Below are 22,844 nucleotides of genomic sequence, written 5' to 3'. Positions count from 1 at the left end.
CACGTTATAAAAGCAGCCCTAATTTTACACATGCTGTGTAAAGGTCTGCTGAAGCAACAGCATTGAGGAAGAGCTGAGAACACATATTTGCTGGACTTCAATCTGTCTGCCAACATGCCCGGGCCATCCATGATCCTAACGGCACTCGCTACTTTAGAGGCGCAAAGAAGGAGGAGGGCACAGAGGAGGAGGAGGAGGGCACAGGAGAGGGTATACCGCCCACGCCGAGATCTCTTTGGCATGCCTGCTTCTGAGGTCTATGGCAACTTCCTTTTTAACCGGGAAGCCATCCTTGAATTAACCCGAATCCTGCAGGATGATCTCACCACCCCAACCCAACGATCCCATGCCCTGCCACCTCTCATCAAAGTAATGGCAACACTCCATTTCCTTGCCACTGGCTCTTTCCAACGCACATGTGGAGGTCTGGCTGGGATGGCACAATCCTCCATGAGCAGGTGTGTGCACCAAGTAGTCCCTGCAATACTGAGACTCATGGGCAATCAATTTCAAAAACCCACCCAGGAGGACCAGCGATTGCAAACCATGACAGACTTTTACCACATTGCCCGATTCCCACGGACCATCGGGGCCATTGATTGTACCCATGTGGCAGTACAGCCCCCCCATGAGACAGAGCACCTGTTCTGGAATCGGAAGCACTGGCATTCCATAAATGTCCAGGTAATCGTAGATGCCCATGGCCTCATCTGGCACGTCTGTGCAAAATTCCCTGGATCCTGCCATGACAGCTATATATTCCGGCAGACCAAAATCTCCAGAGATTTGGAGCTGAACCTGTATGGAGACAGCTGGCTGATTGGTGAGTGACATGGGTGTCAGGTATGTCCCCCCCCCATGATGCAGATATCACGAGGGGCACATGCATGACTAACATCCTCCTGTCTTTTCCCTTCCAGGTGACTCTGGATATGCCCTGGGACCACATATGATGACCCCAAACCCCAGGAGAGCACCGCTACAACGAGGCTCACATACGCACCCGGGCAGTTGTGGAACGCACATTTGGGCTGCTGAAGTCCCGCTTCAGATGCCTGGATAAGTCTGGGGGTACACTGCTGTATTCCCCAGACTTTGTGTGCCAGATCATCGGTGCATGTTGTATTCTGCACAACTTTGCCATGAGAAGGGGACTGGAGATTGACATACGTGCTGACCTGACCCCCCACCCAGGCAATCCCCCCCTAACCCACTCTACCCGGTCTGCTGAGGGCACAGCAGCCAGGAGACGCCTCGCAGAAGGCATTTTTTCACAGTAAACGCACATGAATAATGTCACAATGAGAATGTTTCTTTTCACAGTAAACGCACATGTATAATGTCACAATGAGAATGTTTTTTTTCATAGTAAACGCACATTAATTATGTCACAATGAGAATGCATGAATACACACCACTGTGGTCCCTAGCACAGACACATCACATGCACATCGAATTGGATTAGATCCAAGTACCCCCCCCCCTTTGGTACTTGGGAGCAGTAACGCCACGCCACAGCTCCAATTATGTCACTGTGCATTCATACACCATTCAGGAACCTGGGATCACTTCTCCCTGGTCCTGGGGATCCCTTCTCCACCAAAACTGAGGGTGACACCCTTATTTTATCAGGAATGCCACCCCCCACATTCACACATCATTCACACACATAAACCAAATCATAAGTACAGTATAATAACAAAATCATAAAAAAAATATGAAAAAATAAATAAAATCAAAAGTACCCCTGGAAATTAATTCCGGTGGCGAGTGCTCCGTCTGGGCTGCCCAAGGGCACGGGCACGGCCACGGCCACGGGCACGGCCAACTGGAGGATCTTCACGGGGGGGGTGTTAGCAGGGGAGGGAGTATCTTCATGGGGGGGTGAGTGAGCAGGGGAAGGAGGATCCTCCTGGGGGGTGAGCAGGGGAAGAAGGAGCCTCCCCTGGTGTCTGTCCTCCTGCTGGCCTGCCCTCCAAGGCCACTGCTATCCTGTTCAGACAGCCAGTGATGGCAGCCGTATTGGCCTGGCCAGCCCGGGTATTGTCCTGCACAGCCCGGGTATTGTCCTGCACTGCAGTCACCTCCTGGGCCACGCCTGTTGTGGCGGTCTTCAGGTCCCACAAACATGTGATGACCCCCAAAGAGTTTGTGGCCACATCACCAAGTGACTCCCTCATTGCACCCAGGCTGTGCTCCATCTTGGTAAGAGTTTTTTTAATCTCACCCAGAGTGTGGGTCTGCCGGGCATTGTCCTTCTGCAGACTGGCCGGCAGACGCTCAAACACCCCCCTGGTCTCCTGGGTCGCCATCCTGCCTGCCCCTGAGGCTTGTGGCTCAGGAGGAGGGGAGAGAGTGACCCTTGTGGTTTGCAGCCTGTTGGGGAGGAGTGGGAGGGGCTACCCCTGATGGTGGCCTGACTGCTGCCAGCCTCTGGGGTAGCCTCTGGGGTAGGCTCTGGGGTAGCCTCAAGGGTATCCTCAAATGTCATTAGATCAGAGGCCAGAAGGATTTCCCTGCCAAGCTGCAGATCTTCTTCTTCCACCCCCTCATCCTCCTCCCCCTCATCCTCCTCCCCCTCATCCTCCTCATGAGGGGAGGTTTGGCCACTCCCCTCCCCTGGGGACTCCTCAGCAGCCTCCTGTCCTTGGGGTGGTGCAGCAGCCTGGCCTGATGGCCCAGCATCCTCCCGGCCTGATGGGCCAGCAATCTCCTGGTCATCTGTGGAGGACACCAAACAATCACAGGTTTGAGGATCCACACACTTGGCACATCTTCCCTTCCCCCACCCACACATGCTAATCACCAGATAGAAAAACAAAAAACTTACCTGGCCTCACAGGAACATCAGAGTCAAAGCCACGCAGGCCCACCACCTGCTCTGGCTGGAAACACCGGGCCACTGCCCATTCCTCCTCAGTCAGCCGGATGGGGCATGGTCCCCCTCCTCCAGTGCCCCTCCTATGGGCAGTGAGCTTTGCCACCTTATTGCGGACCACGGTCCTCAGATCATTAATCTTTTTCTGGATGCCAGAGGGGGTCCTCGTCTCCCCCCCCCCCGCCGCATTTATCTGATCTATAATTTTTTGGTATATCTTCTTCCTTTGGGCCGGGGAGGTGTTCCGGCTCTCAGGCCCATGTAAATATCGCCCATATAGGACGATGGACCTAGCAAGGATTTGCTTCTCCACATGTGTAAAATTAAGCTTCCTGCGCTTGGGTGCCATCACAGACACCACTCAGCAACAAGAAACTCACAGGACAAACAAACAAACAAAAATACACACACCACAAACAAACAAAAATACACACACCACAAACAAACAAAAATACACACACAACAAACAAACAAAAATCAAAACACACAAGCAGACAGCTACTACAAAGTCAAAAACAAACACACAAAAAACAAACACAAAATCCAAGCAGAAAAAAAAAAAAAAAACACTTAGCAGAAACAATCAAAGAAAAAATACATTTATCAGAAACAAACAACAACTACTATCTAATACTCCTCCAAAACTTCTCTATCACACACAACTCACCAACAAACACTGACAAACGTTCAGAGCAGAATCAACTTGCTCTAGGAAGGGAACACAGGGAAATACTTTTGCAAGGGAAGTGTGTTTGACTGGGGCTATTTACACATAGGGCGATCCTCAAACTAAGTATGCTTGGCCTTTTACCTATGTCACTGATTGCGCCAAGCAAAGTTCTGCACATGCCCAGTGAGCAGCAGATTCGTGCGCGCATGTGCAGTACAGCCAGCCCTTCATTTGCATGGGGTCACGGCTCATTACAATGAAGCATGCCCACTTCCTTCCCACTTGCAATAACCCCGCCTTACGCCTCGGAATTTAAGTTACGTAAGCGCTATTTTGTGCGCAAATGCGCTGTGGATACGGCACTTACGACACCAACTTAGGGCGCCGTAACTTAAATGACATAAGTTTAGAAAAACTTAATTTCCGCCGCTGGCTGTGGATTTGGCCCTATATTTTTTTTTACATAATTAAGTCAGCAAATTCTGTTCAAAGGTCTTTATTTTTTTTATTTTTTTCTTTTTTTTTTTTTTTTTTTTTTTTTCTTTTTTTTTTTTTTTCTTTATTTGTTTTTTTTTTTTTTCGCCTCAGAGAACTATCAGGATACTCAATCACTTTAGCGTTCAATTTGCAGTCTCCTTTGTTCACATCATGGTTGGAAATTTCTTTCTTTTTTCTTTTTCTTTTTTTTCTCTTTTTTCCCTAAATATATGTGTCGATAAATATACAAAAGGGGACAAAGGAAAAAAAAAAATTCTTCAGTACATAAATAAATACATTAGTGTCCCCTGGCCGAACAAACCCTCATCCCACCCTCAAGCCACCCCCAACCCTTGAACCCGCCCTCCCACCCTCCCCTTTCTCCGGAGTTCTGTCTCCTATTGAATCGCTCTTTGCCCGTTGACCTTCCTACACTATATCATCCTATCACTATACCTTGGTGCAAGTTTAAAATTAGCCCAATCCTGCCATTTCCGTTTAAATCCGCATTCTCCTTCCTCTCCCATGTACCTGAGCTGTTCAGCGTAATATATATCGTTAATCCTACGAAACCAGCTCTTTACTGTCGGGCTCATAGGGTCCTTCCATTGTTTGGGGATCAGACTCTTTGCTGCATCTAGTACGTGTGGAAGTAAGGTTCTCATATACTGTTTAGTTGACATTTCTGTCCCATGGAACAAACAGACCCATGGATCAGGAGGTATTTTAATTCCGGTAATCTCCTCAATTATTAATAGTACATCCTGCCAGTATGTTTTAATTTTTGGGCAGGTCCACCATATATGTGACATAGTGCCCACTTCAAGACAGCCCCTCCAACAATATTTGGAAGTGTCGTCTTGGTAACGGTGTGCTATGGCCGGGGTTATATACCATCGTGCTAAACACTTAAAGTTCATTTCGATCAATGCACAATTAAATGAAGTTGAATGCGTCTTTTTTAATATTTTCCTGACCACTGTCTCGGTTTTTCCCGTTCCCAATTCCTCTTCCCATTTATTAATATAAGGAGGGAAACCGGGGTCTTTCAATCCCATTAATATTTTATAAATTGCGGATATCGCGCCCCTTCCCCCTGGTGCCAAACACACACGCTCCAAAGGGAGCAAGTATCTATCTGACCTCAGGGGGGAGGGGAGGGAATCCACAAAATGCGTCAGCTGGAGGTATCGCCACCTGTTCAACTCAAACAATTCTTTTTTTTTACTTAATTCCTGATAGGTAAGAATTTTACCGTCTTTTAATATGTCTTTTAATTGAACATCTGATTTTTTAATCCATTTACCAAACAGGTGCGTTTTCCCTGGTGCAAAGAAATTTGTGTCAAATAGAGGGATTAATGGGGAGTTATAACCCCATCTCTGTTTTTTATGTGCCCTATCCCAAATAGATATGGATGCCAGTGTGATTTTGTGCATGTGCGGATTTATTTGTCTAAAATGTGGCGGTATCCAAATTTCTTTTCCTAACCGTGAATTATTTGAACAGCTTTCTAATCTCACCCATCTTTTCTCTCTTTTGTCTCTGACCCAATCAACCACCCGTGCCATGTGAATAGCCATATAATATGTGTAAATATCAGGTACTCCCAAACCACCATGTTCCTTATCTCTAATTAACACCTCCATACTAATGCGCGTTTTTTTTGTTCCGCCATATAAACCTATTTAATAACTGTTTTAGTATTTTGAAGTAAGCACCCGGTAGTGCGATTGGTAACATTTGAATTATGTATAATATCTTGGGGAGAGTAAACATCTTAAAACAGTTTATTCTCCCTAATAGGGATCTTTGTCTCGATGCAATTCTCTTTAAATCTTTTTTAATATCATTTAATAGTGGTATATAATTCTGTAGATAGATTAGGTCGGGGGAAGATGTGATATTAACTCCCAAATATTTTATCTCGGTATCTTTCCAAATAAATGGAAACTCTTGCTTATATCTCCGTACGTCCTGTGCTTTCACATTTATATTGAGGATTTCTGATTTTAGAGGATTGATTTTAAAATTAGATACGTCTCCATACAATTTGAGGGTTTTTAATAGATTCGGGAGTGTTATGGTTGGATTCGTTATGAATAATAAAATATCGTCGGCGAACGCTGCGAGTTTATGTTCCCCATCATTTGTTTGAATCCCCCTAATATCAGGGTTATTTCTAATCCCGGCTAGCAATGGTTCCAGGGTTAAAATAAATAAAAGGGGCGACAGGGGGCACCCCTGTCTAGTCCCATTGAACATTTCAAATGTCCCTGACAATGTCCCATTTACCTTAACTCTTGCCGTTGGGTGTTTATACAAAGCGCTTATCCACCCCATCATTTTTGGACCGATCCCGATAAACTCCAATGTATTCAATAGAAATCCCCAGTCTACCCTGTCGAAAGCCTTTTCGGCATCTATCGACAGGAGTAGACCTGGGGATTTACTATCTTTTATTATCTGTGTCAACAGAAGTGTTCTGATGCTATTGTCCCTGCCTTCCCTCCCGGGGACAAAGCCTACTTGGTCAGTATGTACTAAATCTTTCATGATTGTTTTCATTCTCCCTGCTAAGATTTTGGCGAACAATTTTACATCTGCATTTAAAAGCGAGATGGGTCTAAAACTAGAACATAAGGAGGGATCTTTGCCTATCTTAGGGATTACTGTAATTGCAGCCTCTAATGCCTCTTGACGAATATCCCAATTTAAACCGATACCGTTTATATAAGAACACATCCTGGGGATCAGAATGTCACTGAACTTTTGGTAATATGCAATAGTTAACCCGTCGGGGCCTGGACTTTTCCCCTTTGGTGACTCCTTTAAGTTATTGCGAATTTCCAATTCCGTTATGGGTTCTTCTAAAAAACTAATTTTGTCGTCTGATATTTTATTCAGACATGTGTTATTTAAATTTTTTTTTATATTAACGCTTCTCCTTTTGTTTTTTTCGGGGGTATTCCCTTGTGATATGGAATACAGCTTCCCATAGTATTCTTGAAATACTCTTGCAATTTCTGATGATGTATGTACTTTGCTCCCTTTGCCTGTTTGAATACTTTCTATAAAATTACCCTTAAATTTGTTTTGAAACCCTTTTGCTAGGTATTTACCCGATAAGTCACCCCATTGATAATTCTCTTTCTTACGTCTGTAAGAAGCCGCTCTATTTTCATATTCAATAAGATCTCTTAATTCTTCTCTTTTTAAGATAGCGGTGCGGCCCGCTTCATGCTCTCCTGTTCAAAGGTCTTTAAAATTTCATCCAAACCTGCCCTTTGAATGTAATCCCAGATATATTAAACATTTTTCTCAAACAAAAATTCCACATTTCACAGTTAGACATGAGTTTGCTTGGGAAAAAAGTTCTGCCTTTCAAATGTACTCATGTATGTTGTCAAAGAACCTTGATTTGGCATCACTAATGATTAAAAAAATCAAATGATCATTCTGACATTGATCGTTTCTGAAGATATACCCACTATAACCAAAACACTTTTAAGCAGTCATGGATTCCTTTTTTTTTGTAATAAATGTTTTACAGGGAACAAAAGCTTGAGCATTGTAAGCACCCTGTCAATGTTACATGGTAGACCCCAGTTCGGTTTGCGGTAGAACTTTCGAACATTACAAAAATTCAGAACTGAATAATGAACCCCATTGAAGTCTATAGGACCCGAATTGATAAAATCTAAAGTGCCAGTTTTGAAGACTTATATGCAAGCAATCGGACATGCAAAGGGTATGGGGGTCCGGGAACTGCAATGAAAACACCGTTTTTACAAAACTTCATTTTCAAATGAGCAGTGATTTACTGATGCTTAAAGTAAAACCATAACAATTAGAAATAACAATAGAAATCATTTAAACATAGTGCCTGGGGGTCCCCTTACTCTGACTGCAAAGTGGCACATCTGTACCATGTATAGAACCTGCTGCTGTAACAATGACATTTATAAAGCCAAAGAAATGACATTTTCCCTGCAAGCTTTCTATATTTTGTAAACAACGGCTTGGGGAGCCAGTCTGTACTATGAGGCCACAATTTAGTGCACTCGGAACAAGATTAGAGATTCTTTGGATAAATTCTGGTGTATCTTTCACAGACTTTGGATAGAAGTAACATGTGCGGAAAAATTGGGCTTTGGGTGTTGGTGGTGCCTTTACACTATAACCTTATAGAGGTTCTTTTTATAAAAGCAAGAATTGGCCTTGCTGTCAAAAATTGAAATGATATGCACGTGTCAAACAGGTGTGGAAAAATTGGTCTTTGGGTGTCCGAAGCTCCGTGACCGTGGCCGCGGGACTCAAGGACCCAATCGCCGCTGGAGTCCCACGATCAGTCCCCGGAGCTGAAGAACGGGGAGAGCTGTGTATAAACACAGATTCCCCTGTTCTTCACTGTGGCGCCGTCATCGATAGTGTGTTCCCTTATATAGGGAATCACAATCGATGATGTCACACCTACAGCCACACCCCCCTACAGTTAGATGAGGTCACACTTAACCCCTTCAGCGCCCCCTTGTGGTTAACTCCCAAACTGCAATTGTAATTTTCACAGTAAACAATGCATTTGTAATGCATTTTTTGCTGTGAAAATGACAATGGTCCCAAAAATGTGTCAAAATTGTCCGATGTGTCCGCCATAATGTCGCAGTCACGAAAAAAATCGCTGATCGCCGCCATTAGTAGTGAAAAAAAAAAAATTATAAAAATGCAATAAAACTATCCCCTATTTTGTAAACGCTATAAATTTTGCGCAAACTAATAGATAAACACTTATTGCGATTTATTTTACCAAAAATAGGTAGAAGAATACGTATCGGCCTAAACTGAGGGAAAAAAAATGTTATATATATTTTTGGGGGATATTTATTATAGCAACAAGTTAAAAATATTGCATTTTTTTCAAAATTGTCGCTCTATTTTTATTTATAGCGCAAAAAATAAAAACCGCAGAGGTGATAAAATACCACCAAAAGAAATCTCTATTTGTGGGAAAAAAAGGACGCCAATTTTGTTTGGGAGCCACGTCGCACGACTGCGCAATTGTCAGTTAAACCATCGCTGTGCCGAATCTCAAAAAGGGGCCTGGTCCTTTAGCTGCATTTTGGTCTGGGTCTTAAGTGGTTAATAAAGAAAAAACTTTTTAAATTCCCTTGCAGCTACAACGTTCTGCCCATTTCAAGAACTATGAACTCTACCAGAAGAGTTGGATATCTCTCCTTCTGGACATGTGACGCACTCATAGCAGCATTTGTGAATTGAAGATCCAAATTTTTTTCTGCTGCCGGGTAAACAGGGTCCGGAGCATCGAGATTCCGGAACCTAAAAATAAAATATATTTAATTATTTTAGTAGGTCCATCCAACTCAGTAAATATTATTAAGAAGTTTGAGTATTGCAAATAACACAAATATATTTTTAAAAAAGTGAAAAGGAAACCTAGCACAGATCTGCTCTGTTAGATGTTCCCCTAGCTTTACTGGGCAAGAGATAGAGGATCTGAAACTGAAAGTGACAAAATCATTGTTGTTTCCAATTTCATAAAGTACAGAGTAGATTCAGGCATGCATGTGCCTTGTTATTCTCCCACTCTCCATCCTGAAGCCAGTAGATGTGGTCCCGGGAAGAGGGAGAGAGCCCAGGAATCATGCGGGGGGTGGGGGTTGCCAGTGGGGAGCACTACGCTGCCCTCACTATGAAATTGATCAGAGGCTATACAGACATTGCATCAGTTTCATTTGAAATGTGGAGCCGACTGAGTAAAACTGATATAGGATCAGGGGTCAAGTCCTGGGGAAAAAAGTGTGGGAACTCCCACCCAAGATCCACTCCCCCACCAAAAAAAAAAAAATGATACACTCATATGCATAATTACTAAACCGCAAGTTCTTTCTAAATCCCGCGATAACTCGCGGCAGACCTCCGCAATGTCTCCTGGGAACAATGACAAAAGCTCGCAGGAGACATTGCGGCATCGAGGAAGTGATGGAATACCCGCATACTACCCGATGAATCCATATACAGGAAGCGGCCAGTAACATAAAGGATTACTAAAGTTCGCCTGCCCCTGATAGTGACTCGAGCTGGGCATCGCCGCTTAGTGAAGGATTGGCTCGGGCGGCTCAGCTGCTCTCGGCTGCTCTAGTCCTGCAAAGGGAACTGAGTTCCTGCTGTGAAAAAAGTGCAGGAACTCCGTTCCCACGCGTTCCCGCAGGACTTGAGCCCTGCATAGGATGATGGATGCTATTGCAGCATGTGCTTAACAGTTGACTCTACGTCCAAAGATCCAAACCAGTGAGTCTAGGGTCTCTGAAGAATACACACGGCCACACAATTAAGTTGGATGAAAGGCTGTTGAATCTTAAACACATGACAGGTTCTTCTTATGCCGCGTACACACGATCATTTTTCGAAAAAAAACGTTGTTTTAAAAAAATGTCATTTAAAATGATCGTGTGTGGGCTTCACATGATTTTTCGGGTTCTGAAAAACAACTTTTTTTTTTTCCGAACATGCTGCATTTTTTAACGACGTTTTAAACAATGTCGTTTTTTAAGGTTGTAAAAAATTATCGTGTGTGGGCTAAAACGACGTTAAAAACCCGCGCGCGCTCAGAAGCAAGTTATGAGACGGGAGCGCTCGTTCTGGTAAAACTACCGTACATAATGGAATAAGCACATTCATCACGCTGTAACAGACAGAAAAGCGAGAATCGTCTTTTACTAACACGGAATCAGCTAAAGCAGCCCCAAGGGTGGCGTTATTAGCATGGAACTTCCCCTTTATAGTGCCGTCGTACGTGTTGTACGTCTCCGCGCTTTGCTAGAGCATTTTTTTAAAACGATGGTGTGTGGGCAACGTCGTTTTAATGATGAAGTTGGAAAAGCGTTGTTTTTTCTACATGCCGAAAAACGTTGTTTTTTTCATGCCAAAACATTTAGAGCAGTAAGGATGTGGAAGTCCTTTCCACAGTTGATAGTGTCAGTGAGGAGTGTAAAGTGGTAGTGACACAAAAACTCAGGTTAAACTGGATGTAACTACAGTATGTAACATTGCAAAATACTGTTTATACAGAAAAACAGCATACAATTAGAGAGAATTTTACAAGCTTAAAACTTAACTAATTATCAAATCTTCTGAAATTTAGTTTGACAAACAAATAACTTGAACTTGTATTGCATTGAAGTTGATAGAAGACAATTTTTCAAGGTCACTTGTTATCTTGACAAGCTTTTCAAATGGCATGGGAATCTTCCCCACAGCTCCCACAGTTCTGTTTTGTACTTTGAGCGCAGTTTGTTTTTTCATGAGGTGTTTTAGACAAAATGTGAAAAAATTCGAAAAACAGCACATTGAGAAATATAAATGATGACTTCTGCTGAGCCAAACCCAGCCACAAGCTCCTCACCTACGACAGTACCTTCCAGTTCAGCGACTTTGGCTCCACCTGCTGTGGTACTGCTTCCTCCATAACCCAGAGTCCCCACTCCTGAGCGCTTTTCTGGGGACTGGCAGAGGTTCAGGGCCTTCAAGAATGCCTGCGAAATTCGACCAGGTCTGAGGCTATTGCTACACTCGAGGCTCTTATCCAAGTTTATATCCAGTTGGATAAGCGCCTGCGGGAGCGATGCTCCAAGCTTTCCCAGAACTTTTGGCCAACCTGGGTACTACTCTAAGTCCCAGCTACAATAGTCCCTGCCTCTACCACCTCCTATGTAGAACCTATGCCAATAGGTCTTCTCCGACCCACCTTGACCCCAGACGAAAGATAATGCAGGCAACTAAACAACTTGTGCGTCTATTGTGGAGTTACAGGCCATATCCTACGTAACTGTCCCACTCGGCCAAGTAAGCCCAAGCACCCATACCCTTCATACCTCCAGCTTTCCAGGACTGTCTACTTACAACATTCTTCCTATATCTTTGCAGGTGGCTGGAAGGGAGGTCAAACTGCGGGCAATCAATCTTGCCAGAGACTTACAGATTTTTTCTCCATCTCAAGACACAAAGACTGGTCCAAAGAGGAGGTCATCTTTTCATCCAGCTACTGTCACCAAAATTGTGGCATCCCCACTCGAGTCGACTCTCCTGAGTGCCTAACCATCCAACCCTCAACAGATACCAGTCAAATCATTCCTTCTGTCTACTATGACTTCCTTGACGTCTTTGACAAAAAGAAAGCTGATACTCTACCTCTGCACCGGTCCTACGACTGTCCCATCTAATTGGTCCGTGAAGCAGAGATTCCTTTTGGGCACATTTTCCCACTGTCCAAGGTTGAGATAGAGGCCCACAGGCAATATATTGATGAGATATAGAAAAACAAAAGGGAAGAGACCCATAAAGTTCAGATTGGGACAGAGGGTAGGGCAGAAAGCAGTCTTCACCTAACAATGAAATGTATTTAATGATTAAACATAGAAGATATAGATGATATAAAATTAAAACATTAAGAACAAAGTAGTCACAGGTGTGCACACCCACCAAACAAAGGTCACACAATGTATGCATATAGTGCCTCAGGTGTCATAGTAGTTTGGGACACATAGGAGAGGCATATATTGGTGGGAGCAAGGGAAAGAGTAAAACGAGATGTCCTTCAAAGGTATCAGCCAGCGATAGGCTTGTTCAAATACCCTGCAGACTTTGTTAACTCAGTTTCTGAGATCAACCAGGCAAATCAAAATATTACAGTGGTTAATGGTACCCTGGATCATAACAACTTTAACAGTTATTGCAAGACATGCATGCATGGGTCTCTTCCCTTTTGTTTTTCTATATGCTATTTGAGTTCAGGGTAAAAGGAAAAGGCGCCACCCACATTGGAGGCATTAGAGAGGGGGACGAATGGAAGACTGCTTTTAGAACCTGCTTCGGCATTTCAAGTACCTTGTGATGCCCTTTCGGCTATGCAATACTCCTGCAACGTTCCAGCATTGTGTGAACAATATCTTCAGAGAGTACCTTGACGTGAGATATTACTGTGGGTCAGCATCACAATGAACTTTAATGGTACCTACCTAGATTCATCATTGAGCTTATTTATATGCAGTCCATTCAGAAAAAAATAATAGTTTGTATCCTAATAATAGAATCTGAAGTTCATTGAAACACAAAAGCTTTATCCTAATTTCTATGATGGTCCTACCCCATTGCTGAATTTCCATGTTATGGCCTCGATGTCGATCTGAAATTGCTGATCCTCTGGTGCCCAGGGTGTAAAATTTCCCACATCTTTATAAATCATATGCATGCCATCTTCATGTATCCAGTTTGTTATTTTGTACTTATAAACAAATTCTCCATCGTCATTGAATAATGCAACTGGTTCATTAGAATCAAATGAATACTTAATTTTTTTCAAAAAGTTAGACAGCTTAAGAAAATATAGAAAAATTATGTCAATCAGGGGAAACTACATTTTCACAGGGAACAAAATATGTAAAGAGTAACACTATGTTTGTTGTAAAAAAACAAACAAAAAAAAAAAAACTATTCTCTCTGGTTGAACTATTTGGTTTGCACGTATTTTAACAAGTTTTGTTTCAAATTCCTACCTGTTTCTGCTCTAAAGAAAAAGCTATTTGTTCTTCTATGTCTATTGCATACTGATTCTGAATGGGAGTGACATTTTCATCGTTAATCAGCTGATGCACTTGAGTGCTCTAATGAGGAAAGCTGCAGGGTCTGCATCCCGTTAAAAGTGATGAAGGGTAAAACAAATCCCAATGCCTGCACATAGTATTGCAACTTCAACATTGTACATATCATATCAACTACTTAGTGTATCCAGGTGAATTATACTGTACCTTTTTTTCAGTTAGGCTTTCCATTGCTGGTAAATGGCAATGGATATCCCTTGATTGTTTTTATTATTAACCACTTAACCCCCAGACCATATTGCTGGTCAAAGACCAGAGCACTTTTTGCGATTCGGCACTGCGTCGCTTTAACTGACAATTGCGCGGTCGTGCGACGTGGCTCCCAAACAAAATTGGCATCCCTTTTCCCCCACAAATAGAGATTTCTTTTGGTGGTATTTGTTCACCTCTGCGGTTTTTATTTTTTGCGCTATAAACGAAAATAGAGCGACAATTTTGAAAAAAATGAATATTTTTTACTTTTTGCTATAATAAATATCCCCCAAAAAATATATATAAAAAAACAGTTTTCCTCAGTTTAGGCCGATACGTATTCTTCTACATATTTTTCATAAAAAAAATCGCAATAAGCATTTATTGATTGGTTTGTGCAAAAGTTATAGGGGCAGATCCACAGAGAAATAGATGGGCGCAGCGTATCAGAGATACGCTACGCCGCCGTACCTTACCTGGCGGAATTTCGAATCCTCAAAGAATTTGCGCCTTAAGTTACGGCGGCATAGTGTATCTCTGGCGGCGGAATTCAAATCGGCGATTAGGGGGCGGGTTTCATTTAAATGAAGCGCGTCCCTGCGCCGAATGAACTGCGCATGCATCGTCCGGAAATTTCCCGCCGTGCATTGCGCTAAATGACGTCATTTTTTTAACTTAGACGTGAGTTACGTCCATCCCGATTCACGGACGACTTACGCAAAAAATAAAAAAAATTCAAAATTCGACGCGGGAACGACGGCCATACTTAACATGGCAATTCTAACTATACGCCGCAAAATACCAGCTTTAACTATACGCCGGAAAAAGCCAACTAGAGACGACGTAAGAGAATGAGACGGCAGCGCGTACGTTCGTGGATCGTCGGAAATAGCTAATTTGCATACCCGAAACGGAAAACGACGTGAACGCCACCCAGCGGACGCCGAAGTATTGCATCTTAGATCCGAAGGCGTACGAGGACGTACACCTGTTGGATCTAACCCAGATGCCGTCGTATCTTGGTTTGAGGATTCAAACTAAAGATACGACGCGGGTAATTTGAAAGTACGCCGGCGTACTCTGTCTGTGGATCTGCCCCCTAGCGTTTAAAAAATAGGGGGTATTTTTATGGCATTAATTAATATTTTTTTTACTAGTAATGGCGGCAATCGTCAATTTTTTTCGGTACTGCGACATTATGGCGGACACTTCGGACACTTTTGACAAATTTTTTTGACCATTGGCATTTTTATAGCGATCAGTGCTATAAAAATGCATTGGATTACTATAAAAATGCCACTGGCAGTGAAGGGGTTAACATTAGGGGGGCGGGGAAGGGGTTAAGTATGTTCCCTGGGTGTGTTCTAACTGTAGGGGGGGTGGACTGACATGGGGAAATGACTGATCTTCTGTTTATACATTGTATGAACAGAAGATCAGCATTTCTCTCCCTGACAGGACAGGGGAGCTGTGTGTTTACACACACAGCTCCCGGTCCCCGCTCTGTAACGAGCGATCGCGTGTGCTCGGCGGCGATCGCGCACGGGAGTCGGGGGCGCGCGCCCCCTAGTGGCCTGCGCGAGAGCCGATGTATAGCTACGGGCTCTCGCACAGGGGAGCCGACCTGCCGCCGTAAAAATGACGGAGGCTGGTCGGCAACTAGTTAAAGGAAACTGGCAAAAATAAATAAAAAATGTTTAAATCAAGCTGAGAAAAAAAAAAAAAAACAGAGGTGGGCTTAACATAAACTGATCATTGTGATAGCCAATCAAAAGCTATCAAAGCAATCAGGTTATTCGGGAACTTGGTCCTCCAAGTTCCAGATTGTTAGTATGAAATCTGGGCTCTTGGTGAGAGCCCAATCTCTGTGCTGGGAGTGCACTTTTAGCACAGTGACGCCCATATGCAGCCTCACAGAATAAGACCTATTTCATGCACTCATCATCAAAGGAGTTAATATATAATTGTTGCATCAAGTTATTATCGTGGAGTGCACCATAAATGAATAGAAAACTTTTTTGCAGTGAAGCAAAATTAGCTGCTCTGACCAAATTTGAAAGAGAGCTTGCAGGGAAAATTTAGGCCCAGATTCACAACCGAGATACGACGGCATATCTCCAGATACGCCGTCGTATCTCTGAGTTGCGCCGTCGTATCTATGCGCCTGATTCTTAGAATAAGTTACGCATAGATATCCATTAGATCCGACAGGCGTAAGTCTCTTACACCGTCGGATCTTAACTGCATTTTTTTTTGGACCGCTAGGTGGCGCTTCCGTCGAATTCCGCGTCGAGTAGGCAAATTAGCTAGATACGCGAATTCCCGAACGTACGCGCGGCCGACGCAGTAAAGTTACAACGTTTACGTTAGGCTTTTCCCGGCGTAAAGTTGCCCCTGCTATATGAGGCGCAGCCAATGTTAAGTATGGCAGTCGTTCCCGCGTCGAAATTTGAAAAAGTTACGTCGTTTGCGTAAGTCGTCCGTGAATGGGGCTGGACGTCATTTACGTTCATGTCGAAACCAATGACGTCCTTGCAGCGTACTTTGGAGCAATGCACACTGGGAAATTCCACGGACGGCGCATGCGCCGTTCCGAAAAAAACGTCAATCACGTCGGGTCACAGTAGTTTTGCATAAAACACGCCCCCCTGATCCAAATTTGAATTAGGCTGGCTTACGCCGGCCGATTTACGCTACGCCGCTGCAACTTACGGAGCAAGTGCTTTGAGAATACAGCACTTGCCCGTGTAAGTTGCAGAGGCGTAACGTAAATCAGATACATAACGCCCGCACAATTTTACGCGGCTCTACGTGAATCTGCCCCATAATCTTTTGGGCTTTATAAATGCAATTATTGCTGCAGCAGCTTCTTTACACAGTACAGATGTAACACTTTACAGGTGAACTAAGGGCACTCCCCAGGCACTATATCGAACGGAATTTTTAATTTTTATGCTTTTACTTTAAGCATCAATAAATCACTACTCATTTAAAAATGACATTTTTACAAACTTTTTTTAAATAGATTTTTAATTGACATGTCCCCCAGGGCAGTAACTAGACCGCCATGACTATTGTATGCTCAATTACTTGCATCAAAGCCTTCAAAATTGTCACTTTTGATTTTTCCATTTCGGGTCCCATAGACTTTAATGTGGCTCGTTATTTGGTTCCGAACTTTGGCGGTGTTCAAAAGTTCTGGTGCAAACTGAACAGGGGGAGAGTTTGGCCCATCCCTACCTATCATTAGAGATGTCTGACCGAAAGCTGAAGGAAGCTGCCAGGAGCCTCAGCTACATGTACAGTAGTGAGGGACACTACTGTTTAGTTAGCCTCCTAAGCTGGAGTAGGCCTTTTCTGTCATCCCTTCCACTGGTACCCCATTAACCTCTACCACGTTACTCCTGGCTTCCTGCAACAGGGGATCATCTGCCTGGTCTCGGCCAAAGCCACTACCCGAAATATCTAGGATACCTATACCCTCCTCATCACTTTCACTGGTTGCCTCTGGGCCGGGTTCCGGTTGATCAACCTCTATCCCACTTCTGACACCACTTGTGACAAAGTCGCAGAAATAGCGATAGTGTAATGCAGCAAAGTCGCTGGTCTTAAGCAATAAATATGGCTTTATTGCACTCAAAAAGAAATAATACATACAAAAAGGCCTACTCCAGCTTAGGAGGCTAACTAAACAGTAGTGTCCCTCACTACAGGTTACTGGAGCGGCTATTCCGGCCTCCAGTATAAACAAACAAAATGATAGTTCGATATAAACAATAAGTTCTGACAGACCTTGGGCCAAATCCTCAAAAATCCTGCCTAACTTATCTTTTCCCATTTAAGTTACACTGACTTAAAATTTCTACCTAAGTGCCCGATCCACAAAGCACTTACCTAGAAATTTCAGGCCGTGTAACTTAAATGTCTCCGGCGCAAGGCGGTCCTCTTCTGCAGGGGGCGATGACAATTTAAATGAGGCGCGCTCCCGCGCCGGCCGTACTGCGCATGCTCGTGACATCATTTTCCCGACGGGCAGCGCGCGAAATTACGTTACGTCGGGCTTTGTGGATTGCGACGGGACAATAAAGTTGCGTCGGGTAAAAAAAAAGTTACGCACCGGGAAAAAAAATTCAACATTTTAAAAAAAACGCGGCGATCGAAAAAAAGATCTGTTTTTACAAGGTGTTACTAGTTTACACTTTGTAAAAGCAGAACTAATTTTACGTATGCAAACGTAAACTTACGCAGAAAACACAAAGCTGAAAAGCTTTGTGGATCTCCGTAAGTCCTCATTTGCATATGCAAAGCGGCATTTCAATGAGAAATGCCCCCAGCGGCGGATGCGATACTGCATCCTAAGATCTGACAGTGTAAGTGTCTTACAGATGTCGGATCTTCTGCCTATCTTTGGAAAACTGCTTCTGAGGATCAGTTCCAAAGATAGGCACAGGGATACGCAGGCTGAACAGCAGTTCCGCCTGCGTATCCCTTTTGAGGATTTGGCCCTTTGTTCCTCAGATATACAGACAGCCTCCAGTCTGTCCATCCAAACACAGCCTGGCTCTCACACTGAGCTCTCCCTCTCCAGTCTCTATCAGGTGCAGGCTAATTAATAGGGAGAGAGAGGAGGTTTACCTGTTGGGCCAGGCTTAACCCTTTCCAAGACAGGGAAAGCTGACCTTTCCAACCTCTCACTGACATACCTAGAATCATGTACCCTGTCACAGTAGACATGTGCAGAACAGAAAAAAACATTTTTTTTACGGATGAATTTGTTATGCTACTAACTTTGATTTATAGATTTGTTTCTGAATTTGTTTAGTTTAATTTTGTTTTGTTTAGTTTTTTCATTTTCTAACAAATTCTAAATTTTCAGAACGATTCTAATTCGAATTGGTCAAACATGTATCAACCGATCTGAATTCTGTGTGTAGAATAGCTGGTTGCTAAGGAGCAGGTCGGAAAGCCAGCTGTGGTGTCCTTAACAACCGATGACTCATCAGCTGTCAGTGGATTTCCTCACTAAAAACTAAGGGGTAGATCCACGTACAGCGGCGCATTATTGCGCCGGGCGTAGCGTATCTAAGATACAATACACCGCCGTAACTTACCTTTTTTTTTTCGAATCCTCAAAGAATTTGCGCCGAAAGTTACGGCGGCGTAGTATCTCTTTGGCGGCGTAATGGCGTGGCATTCAAATGTCTGTGATGGGGGCGTGTTTTATGTTAATACGTCGTGACCCGACGTAAACAACGTTTTTTTTAACTGCGCATGCACCGTCCGTGGGGGTATCCCAGTGCGCATGCTCGAAATTAACCCCGAACAAGCCAATGCTTCCGACGGTGACGTCATTCTACGCAAATCCCTATTCGCGAACGACTTACGCAAACGACGTAAAAATTTCAAATTTCTACGCGGGAACGACGGCCATACTTAACATTGAGTACGCCTCATAACAGTAGCTTTAACAATACGCCGGAAAAAGCCGAACGCAAATGACGTAAAAAAATTCGCCGGCCGGACGTACGTTCGTGGATCGCCGTAACTAGCTAATTTGCATACTCGACGCGGAATTCGACGGAAACGCCACCTAGCGTCCGCCGAAAAATTGCATCTTAGATCCGACGGCGTACTAAGACGTACGCCTGTCGGATCGACCCGAGATGCCGTCGTATCTTGTTTTGAAGATACAAAACAAAGATAAGACGCGGGAAATTTAAAATTACGCCGGCCTATCAATAGATACGCCGGCGTAATTCTTTTGTGGATCTGCCCCTAAATGTAAACAAAAGAATGCTGGCAATGAAAATTAAAGGTAAAAAAAAGCATACCCTCGAATTATCCATACCAGGCCATTCGAGTGACACTGCACTGCACTGGTGACAGTGGGCCGGATTCAGGTAGAATTGCGCATTATTTACGGAGGCGCAGGGCAACGTTTTTGCCCTGCGCCCCCGCAAATTTGCTCCGCTGCCCTTGATTCACAGAGCAGAAGCTCCGTAAATTGTGTGGGCGCGCCGGCAAAATTTAAATGATCCCGTAGGGGGCGGGAATCATTTAAATTAGGCGCGTTCCCGCGCCGATCGTAGAGCGCATGCTCCGTCGGGAAACTTTCCCGACGTGCATTGCGGCAAATGACGTCGCAAGGACGTCATTTGCTTCAAAGTGAACGTGAATGGCGTCCAGCGCCATTCACGATTCACTTACACAAACGACGTAAAATTCAAATTTCGCGACGCGGGAACGACGGGTATACGTAACATGGGCTGCCCCTGCTAATAGCAGGGGCAGCCTTGCGCGAAAACCGCCGTACATAAACATCGTAAATTGCGTACGCAGGGCTCGCGCAACGTTGTGAATCGGTGTTAGTATGCAATTTGCATACTATACGCTGAGCACAACGGGAACGCCACCTAGCGGCCATCGCAAGAATGCAGCCTAAGATATGCGGGCATAAGAGCCTTATTCCGCGCAGATCTTAGGCTGCAGTCGGCGTAACGAGGTTCCTGAATCAGGAGCACTCGTTACGCCGGGGCAAGTAAGCAATTGCTTCTTGAATCTACCCCTGTGATTTTTTTTTTTAACTCTCTGAGCATTTACTACAGTGCTGCAGCCTTTGTGATCACTGTGGTGGATCAGTAAATTTGGCCCTGTACGCCAATCTGTGCTCCACTATGTCAAAAAAAGATCACAGGGCAGCCCACTGTGCAACTTAGCAGCCTTACACAAGCAGTGACAACAGAAGGAAGTATGGGTATGTCCTCCTGAATCAACACCTGGCCATTTATATAAAATGGTAGGGCAGGAGGCAGTTAAATTATCATCAATTCCAGGATGGTATTATTTTGCATGTTTCCTAAATCCATAGAAAGGTTATGTACTCTACCTTATGTCTGTAATAATGATGTTGCTTATCATCAGATTTTCCTTTATAGAACTGATTCATATAATGTAATGCTTTTGCCATGGCGTCTACTGCATAATAAATCTGAGGAGGGGTTCCTTGATGCAGAAAACTAAAAAAATTAGGATATAATTCATAGAAAGAATCATAGAATGCTGGACATAATATGGAACTATTTTTATTGTCTCTGTTTGCAGACATGCACCTTGCAAATGATAAAAAATTTAGAGACTCTGTTAAATTATTTAAAAACTTTATCTTATCAGTGTCATCGAAAAAGTGTTCTTTATCTGGAAAGATTAGAGGGTGGAGTTCCACAGCCAGGCTACCATTAAATGCATCCATTGGAGTATATAGTGATGGGCTGGGAGACCACAGAGGAGGAAAAATGAACGTCTTATTATAGAAAGCTTCATTATAAAAAAACAATGCATTGCCACTTAGATAAGATCCACATACTACGATAACTTTAGCAGTTGATTTATTAACAGTAGCAATGATATTTAGAAGTTTGATCTTCCCGGTAAATTTAGTAACCCACATATACGGTCCTATTGATATTGTAAACTCGACACAAATACCATTACTATTCAGGTACTTTGTAAAAATGTCCTTAGCTGTGTCTCCCTCATCATCTTGTGATGCCAATATTCCAACCCACGTCCAACCAAACTGTTTTAACACTTTAACTATAGTCATGTATTGAACATGGTCATTTTGAAGTGTCCTGAAGACATGAGGATAAAGGAATCTATTAGTGAGAGAATAGTCTGTAGCTCCATAACTGATCTAAAAAAAAAAAAAAAAAAAAGTCATTATTTTCAGTGTTTATAGCCAATATTTTAGAAATGTTTCTAAAAGCCAAAAGGATCCAAAATTGCAAATCAAAACTAGGCATATAGGGCCAGATTCAGGTACAATTACGTTACTCCTCGGCAGCGTAACGTATCCCATTTACGTTACACCGCCGCAGGTTTACAGCGTAAGTGCCTGATTCACAAAGCTCTTACCTGTAAACTTGCGGCGGTGTAACGTAAATCCGCTCGGCGCAAGCCCGCCTAATTCAAATGGGGCGGGCACCATTTAAATTAGGCGCGTTCCCGCGCCGAGCGTACTGCGCATGCTCCGTCGGGTAAATTACCCGACGTGCATTGCGCTAAATGACGTCGCAAGGACGTCATTGATTTCACTGTTAACGTAAATGCCGTCCAGCGCCATTCACGGACGACTTACGCAAACGACGTGAAATTTAAAATTTAGATGCGGAAACGACGGCCATACTTAACATTGCTTAGAACAATTAGGAGGTAGCCCTAATTTTACGACACGTATCTCGACGGAAACTACGTAAATTTAGATCGACGGGCATCGCGGACGTTCGTGAATCGCCGTAACTAGTCATTTGCATATTCTACGCCGCAATGGCCTCGCCACCTAGCGGCCGGCCTAGAATTACATCCTAGGATCTGACGGTGTAAGTCAATTACACCTGTCGGATCTTAGGGCTATCTATGCGTAACTGATTCTATGAATCAGCCGCATAGTTAGGACGGGCGGATCACAGAGATACGACGGCGTATCAGGAGATACGCTGTCGTATCTCTTTTGTGAATCTGGCCCATTATATCTGAGTGTTGAAAATAACTATCTTTATTTGTACACTTTCTAATATTAGTTTCAACAGCTTTAAAGAGCAGTGGCAGCAACAAGTCATTGTACAATCTAGCCAAATGTAGCCAGGGTGGAACAACGTCTGGGTCTAGATTTAGACATGATGATAAAGCATCCAAGGCTTATTTTATGATCATGAATAATTCTTATAGTGATTTCCATTTGGTGAGGCCATAAATCATCATTTATCATCCAAGCCTAAAAAAAAGTTTAGGCTGGAGATAAACTTTATGGGCCAGATTCTCAAAGGGCTTACGACGGAGCAACGCCATTTGCGCCATCGTAAGTCCTATTCTGGCCCGGCGTATCTATGCGACTGATTCTTAGAATCAGTTACGCATAGATATCCATTAGATCTGACAGGCGTAAGGCTCT

The 22,844-nt window shown here is 43.6% G+C and overlaps 1 protein-coding gene across 1 annotated transcript in view; it reads right to left on the bottom strand.

Annotated features, from left to right (window-relative positions):
- Positions 1–20,861, bottom strand: part of LOC120944402 (vomeronasal type-2 receptor 26-like) — a 123,484-nt gene extending 102,623 nt beyond the window's left edge. Inside the window, exons 1-5 of the mRNA XM_040358461.1 lie at positions 20,781–20,861; positions 17,274–17,501; positions 13,598–13,705; positions 13,189–13,416; positions 9,239–9,362 (exon numbers count right to left, since the gene is read on the bottom strand). Coding sequence (XP_040214395.1) covers positions 9,239–9,362; positions 13,189–13,416; positions 13,598–13,705; positions 17,274–17,501; positions 20,781–20,861 — 769 coding nt within the window. The remainder of the gene's footprint in view (positions 1–9,238; positions 9,363–13,188; positions 13,417–13,597; positions 13,706–17,273; positions 17,502–20,780) is intronic.
- Positions 20,862–22,844: the final 1,983 nt, after the last annotated feature.

Source organism: Rana temporaria, chromosome 1, assembly GCF_905171775.1.
Source record: "Rana temporaria chromosome 1, aRanTem1.1, whole genome shotgun sequence".
NCBI classification, from domain to species: Eukaryota; Metazoa; Chordata; class Amphibia; order Anura; family Ranidae; genus Rana; species Rana temporaria.
Note: the sequence above shows the minus strand (reverse complement) of the source record. Positions and strands in the feature narration are given on the sequence as shown.